The following is a 6,765-nucleotide window of genomic DNA, read 5'->3' as shown; positions in this document are numbered from 1 at the left end:
CATCATCCTTTTCATCTCTAAGTAAACCCTCCTTGGGCTTTTAAAAATTCATATTTATTGGCCGGGTTTGGTGGCTCATGCCTGTAATCCCAGCACTCCGGAAGGCCGAGGCAGGCAGATCACCTGAGGTCAGGAGTTCAAGACCAGCCTGGCCAACGTGATGAAACCCTATCTCTACTAAAAATACAAACAAACAAACAAAAAAAGAATTAGCTGGGCATGGTGCTGGGTGCCTGTAACCCCAGCTACTCTGGAGGCTGAGGCAGGAGAATCACTTGAACCCAGGAGTTGGAGGTTGTAGTGAGCTGAGATTGTGTCACTGCACTCCAGCCTGGGCGAGAGTGAGATTCTGTCTCCGAAAAAATAAATAAAGAAATAAAATTGGCCAGGCGCGGTGGCTCATGCCTGTAATCCCAGCACTCTGGAAGGCCAAGGCAGACGGATCACCTGAGATCGGGAGTTCGAGACCAGCCTGACCAATATGGAGAAACACCGCCTCTACTAAAAATACAAAATTAGCTGGGCATGGTGGTGCCTGCCTGTAATCCCAGCTACTCGGGAGGCTGAGGCAGAAGAATCATTTGAACCTGTCCAGCCTGGGCAGCAAGAGCCAAACTCCACCTAAAAAAATAAAAAACAAAAAAAACATGTTGATTTATTTTCTGAATAAATGGCTTATTCTTCCGTAGTGGCTCTGGAGTATGGTTAAGCCGATATTTCAAGACCTGGGATGCACTGCCTCTCATCTCTCAAGCTTGGATGCACATCTCCAAGTTTACAGATCATTCCAGACTCCAAAGCCCTAATTGCTACCCACTCTGAGACAGGCAGAATGGAAATCTATAGTATAAAAGGAAAAATAGTCCCACAAAGTCAAGAGGTCCTGATTAGTGACAGAACTAAGGGGCTAACCAAGTATCTCTGTTCCCTAGGCCTCTCCCCTGAGACCTGATAAAGAAAGTGAATATTACAAAACCTTAGGGCTTAAAGTTTACATTGAGTAGAACAATAAAGAATCTGGCTTAAGAGAGAAGTTACCATTGTTTATTTCTGGTTCCCTAGAAACGTTGGATGGGCATTACCAGGCGCTGTGCTTGCTGCTGGGCAAATGTATAGATAAGACGGCTCCAGTGCCTCCTTAAAGGAAGGCTTGATGACATGTCCTGTCTGCCTGAGCATTTCATTCTAGCCACCCGCTTCATCATGGCCCACACACATTATTTCATTCAAAGCCTTAACTTATAATTATTAGTATTCATCTTGGCCTGGTGTGGTGGTTCACACTTGTAATCCCAGCAGTTTGGGAGGCAAAGGAGGGAGGATTTTTATATTTTTAGTAGAGATGTGGTTTCACCTAATTGGCCTGACTGGTCTTGAACTCCTGACCTCAGGAATCTGCCCACCTCGGGCTCTCAAAGTGATAGGATTACAGGCATGAGGTGCTGTGCCCGGCCCTCTCAGTTCTTTAAAGGTGTATGCTTTCCCTTGGAGCCTGTGATGGCTACATATGTGTTGCTATGCTAGCCCTACAGGCCCCCGACCAAAGCTCTTTCTCTAAAATGCTCATGCCAAATCAGATTCTCTTAGGCGCTGAGAGCTACAGTCATCCCTTAGTATCCCTGGGGGATACTAAAATCCATGAATGCTCAAATTCCTTATATAGAGAGCTCTAATGTTTGCATGTAACCTACACACATCTTCCTGTATACTTAAGTCATTTCTAGATTACTTATACCTAATACAATGTGAATGCTATGTAAATAATTGTTATACTGTATTGTTTAGAGAATAAAGGGGAAAAGTACATGTGCAGTTCAGACACAATTATCCATTTTTCCAAATATATATTTTAGATAGGGTCTCTCTCTGGCACCCAGGCAGGAATGAGGAATGCAGTAGCATGATCACACTGGCTAATTATTTTGTTTTGTAGTGACAGGGTTTACCTAGGTTGCCTAGGCTAGTCTCAAACTCCTGGGCTCAAGTGAACCTCCTGCTTTGGCCGAAGTGCTGATGTTACAGGCGTGAACCACCATGGCCAGTTGCTTCAAAATATTTTCAATCCAGTTAGTCAAATCTAGATATGGAACCCACAGATAGGGAAGGCCGACTACATTTTGTGAATTTATAGGATTTATGAGCAAAACAAACAACTGGGAAAATTGTAGTCTTCCTTTTTTTTTGAGACGGAGTTTCTCTCGTTACCCAGGCTGGAGTGCAATGGCGCAATCTCGGCTCACCGCAACCTCCGCCTCCTGGGTTCAGGCAATTCTCCTGCCTCAGCCTCCTGAGTAGCCAGGATTACAGGCACACGCCACCATGCCCAGCTAATTTTTTTTATATTTTTAGTAGAGACAGGGTTTCACCATGTTGAACAGGATGGTCTTGATCTCTTGACCTCGTGATCCACCCGCCTTGGCCTCCCGAAGTGCTGAGATTACAGGCGTGAGCCACCATGCCTGGCTTTTTTTTTTTTAAATCATATTCTTTCAGTCTTAAACCAAGAAGATATCAAGGTCTTCAGCAGCCATAATTGTTCTTGTGCTTTCTGGATTTGAAATCTACATTTTCTCATAGGTTAAATCCTCTATTTACATTCTCTGTGCCTACAAGTCCATTACGTGTATCCACAATACTTGAATATAAACCATGCCAAATGCTATAAACTTGTATCCTTTTACAAATGTTGCCACTTTATCTTCATGTACTGCAGACTTCTGCCACCAATGCATACAGCTTCTTGTCTGCTCGTTGACCACCGTGAATTCTGGTCCTACAACTTTTTCCTATCACAATAGGGCTGCAAATACTCCTACAGCCGTTTTCCCAGGACATTTGTCAACAAGGCTAGAGTGCAGTGTTGCAGTCACAGCTCACTGCAGCCTCAACCTCCTCAGCGTCTCAAATAGCTGGGATTATAGGTGCTTACCACCATGCCCAAATTTTTGTACATTTTTGTAGACAGGGTTTCATCATGTTGCCCAGGCTGGTCTGGAACGCCTGGGCTCAACTACCTGCCTTGTCCTTGTGCTAGGATTACAGGCGTTAGCCATCATGTCCTGCCAAGGATCACTCTTAAATTTCCTAATTACATTAACAAGGTTAGCCAGCCACTTTAAACAGCAATTTACATGATACTCAAAAATTACTTATACTTCCTATGCAAAACCCATTAGCAACTACCCATACTTTGAAAAGCTAAATGAGCTCTATAACTTTCATGTGTTTCCCCACCCCCTAAGCAAGGTTTGAGGTGGTAAACAGAATCTAGGGCTCCTGCCTTTCCAGTTCCCTGAGCTCCCTTTTCCCTACAGTGGTGCCTGCACAGAAGTAGGACCCTTGACATTACCAGAATATTGCAGACTCTTTACTCCAAGTGTAGATGAATCCCAAAAACTAAGGCACTTTTAGAAAAAACACAGGAGACAAAGCTTTTGAAGTTAATGACTTTACTTTGAGACATGATGGAAAAACTACAGGTACACATGGAAGACATGGTAACTGAGTGAAAACAATCTAACCAGAAAGCTTTAATGCCTGTCAGCTAAGTTGAAGCTGAAATTCTGGGAGCATGACATGCTGCAGGGCCAAAAGGAATGGATAATTAGTATTCTTCGCCTTCTTCTTCACCCTCTCCTTCAACAGAATCCACACCAACCTCCTCATAATCCTTCTCAAGGGCAGCCATGTCCTCACGGGCCTCTGAAAACTCTCCTTCCTCCATCCCCTCACCCACGTACCAGTGAACAAAGGCACGCTTGGCATACATCAGGTCAAACTTGTGGTCCAGGCGAGCCCAGGCCTCAGCAATGGCTGTGGTGTTGCTCAGCATGCACACAGCTCTCTGTACCTTGGCCAGGTCTCCACCAGGCACCACAGTGGGAGGCTGGTAGTTGATGCCAACCTTGAAGCCAGTGGGGCACCAATCCACAAACTGGATGCTGCGCTTGGTCTTGATGGTGGCGATGGCAGCATTGACATCTTTGGGAACCACGTCACCACGGTACAACAGGCAGCAAGCCATGTATTTACCATGGCGAGGGTCACATTTCACCATCTGGTTGGCTGGCTCAAAGCAAGCATTGGTGATCTCTGCTACAGAAAGCTGTTCATGGTAGGCTTTCTCAGCAGAGATGACAGGGGCATATGTGGCCAGAGGGAAGTGGATGCGGGGATAGGGCACCAGGTTGGTCTGGAATTCTGTCAGGTCAACATTCAGGGCTCCATCAAATCTCAGGGAAGCAGTGATGGAGGACACAATTTGGCTAATAAGGCGGTTAAGATTAGTGTAGGTTGGGCGCTCAATATCGAGGTTTCTACGACAGATGTCATAGATGGCCTCATTGTCTACCATGAAGGCACAATCAGAGTGCTCCAGGGTGGTGTGGGTGGTGAGGATGGAGTTGTAGGGCTCAACTACAGCCGTGGAAACCTGGGGCGCCGGGTAGATGGAGAACTCCAGCTTGGACTTCTTGCCATAATCAACTGAGAGCCGTTCCATGAGCAGGGAGGTGAACCCAGAACCAGTTCCCCCACCAAAGCTGTGGAAAACCAAGAAGCCCTGGAGACCGGTGCACTGGTCAGCCTATTACAAAAGAGAGGAACAGAGGAAAGATTAAGTTTTTGTTCTTCGTAGTACAGTCATAGTAAATATATTTTCATTTTTCACATATCTCCCAGGACTTAAATCTTATTTTAACAAATGCTTTTTAGAAAATTCTCATTAACATTTACAAAATGACACAAAATAGTTCATTTTAACTGAATTTTTAAAACCCCAAAGGAATAACTCATTCCACTCTTTACTAAAATAACAGTTCAATTCTGTGTTTAAAAAAAAGAACAAACAGCATTATGGCCGGGCGGGGTGGCTCATGCCTGTAATCCCAGCACTTTGGGAGGCCGAGGCGGGTAGATCACGAGGTCAAGAGATCAAGACCATCCTGGTCAACATGGTGAAACCCTGTCTCTACTAAAAATACAAAAAATTATCTGGGCACGGTGGCACGTGCCTGTAATCCCAGCTACTCAGGAGGCTGAGGCAGGAGAATTGCCTGAACCCAGGAGGCGGAGGTTGCAGTGAGCCGAGATCGCCCCATTGCACTCTGGCCTGGGTAACAAGAGCGAAACTCAGTCTCAAAAAACAAAAAAAATCCCCAACAAAACAGCATTATTTCAAATGTCCTTTTAAGGCAGATTAATTTACTTTATTCTTGAAACATACCAGTTTACGAATTCGGTCCAACACGAGGTCAATGATCTCCTTGCCGATGGTGTAGTGCCCTCGGGCATAGTTATTGGCAGCATCTTCCTTGCCTGTGATGAGCTGTTCAGGGTGGAAGAGCTGGCGGTAGGTGCCAGTGCGAACTTCATCTGGAGGAGGGACAGGAGGACAGAAGGACTGGGTGAGTGAGCGAGTAACCAGCAGATCCCCCAGGACAGACCTCCTGTCCCAGCACCCTGGGATCTCACTTGGGTTACCGAGGCCAACTCACCAATGACCGTGGGTTCCAGGTCTACAAACACTGCCCGGGGCACGTGCTTGCCAGCACCCGTCTCACTGAAGAAGGTGTTGAAGGAGTCATCTCCTCCCCCAATGGTCTTGTCACTTGGCATCTGGCCATCGGGCTGGATGCCATGTTCCAGGCAGTAGAGCTCCCAGCAGGCATTGCCAATCTGGACACCAGCCTGGCCAACGTGGATGGAGATGCACTCACGCTGTGGGAGAAAAAAATACATCACAACTTAATCTGTTGGTGACTGTCAAGTGAAACAAAATACTCATGCAATCTTTATTTTTAGTGATAAGTTCTGTTGCTTAGGTTTGAGTGCAGTGGTGCCGGTTCATCGCAGCCTCAACCTCCTGAGCTCAAGTCATCCCCCATGCAATCTTTATTTTTAGTGATAAGTTCTGTTGCTTAGGTTTGAGTGCAGTGGTGCCGTCCAGGTTCATCGCAGCCTCAACCTCCTGAGCTCAAGTCATCCCCCTACTCCAGCCTCCAGGGCAGCTGGGACCACAGGCACAGGCCACCACGGCTGGCTTATTTTTTCTTTTTTGGAGGAGATGAGTCTGGTTATGTTACCCAGGCTATCACATAATCTTAAAAAAATTTTTTTTTCTTTTTTAAAGCGACATAAGATGTATTACTCTTTTGAGAACAGCTACATTATAGGGTCTATATCGCTTTTAACGCATGTTACCTTCCCATTAATAAACGGGGAAGGCCTTCTTCCAGATCACGACAGCTTAGTCACAGCTTCCTCCTTTGGAGGACCAAGACAGGAGGGTGGGCATCCATCCAGCGCTCCGGCCCCAGAATCCCACTTTAGATTGAGTGGCCACATTTCCGGGCAGCTCCTAGCACAGGAAAAGCACGTGGCCAGACCAGCGCAGAAATGTCTGTCCGCAGGGACAAGGGGTGGGGCTATGCGGCACAGGATGAATGAGCAATTCAGGGCGCGCGCTCCCGCGCCCCCCGGGGGCGCTGCAGAGGCACGAAATGGCCACGTCTGCAAAGGCGCTGCCCAGGCTGCCCATCCTCCCTTGCCTGCCGGCATCGAGCTCAGCCTAACACCTCCACAGCAGTCTGAGCGCAGTAGGGGATTATCGGCGGCCCAGATCTGAACCAAGATCCGATTTCCGTTCCCTCAAAATCCCTCACTGGCACCACCTGCTCCCCAGAATTCCCAACGCAGCAGGGAGAGACAGGTGGCCTCTAAAGGCTGTTGTGAACTAAGTGTCCTAATACACTGGTGTAGTGCGGT

The 6,765-nt window shown here is 46.9% G+C and overlaps 1 protein-coding gene across 1 annotated transcript in view; it reads right to left on the bottom strand.

The window, feature by feature from the left end:
• Positions 1–3,432: 3,432 nt before the first annotated feature.
• The window catches only part of LOC100392213 (tubulin alpha-1B chain), a 4,304-nt gene continuing 971 nt past the window's right edge, over positions 3,433–6,765 (bottom strand). The window contains exons 2-4 of the mRNA XM_009003724.5: positions 5,496–5,718; positions 5,225–5,373; positions 3,433–4,585 (exon numbers count right to left, since the gene is read on the bottom strand). Of these exons, the coding sequence (XP_009001972.1) occupies positions 3,605–4,585; positions 5,225–5,373; positions 5,496–5,718 (1,353 nt within the window). The 3' untranslated portion in view covers positions 3,433–3,604. The remainder of the gene's footprint in view (positions 4,586–5,224; positions 5,374–5,495; positions 5,719–6,765) is intronic.

The sequence above is a fragment of the Callithrix jacchus genome, chromosome 9, assembly GCF_049354715.1.
Source record: "Callithrix jacchus isolate 240 chromosome 9, calJac240_pri, whole genome shotgun sequence".
NCBI lineage: Eukaryota > Metazoa > Chordata > Mammalia > Primates > Cebidae > Callithrix > Callithrix jacchus.
The sequence above is the reverse complement of the archived record's forward strand: the minus strand, read 5'-3'. Positions and strand labels throughout refer to the sequence as shown.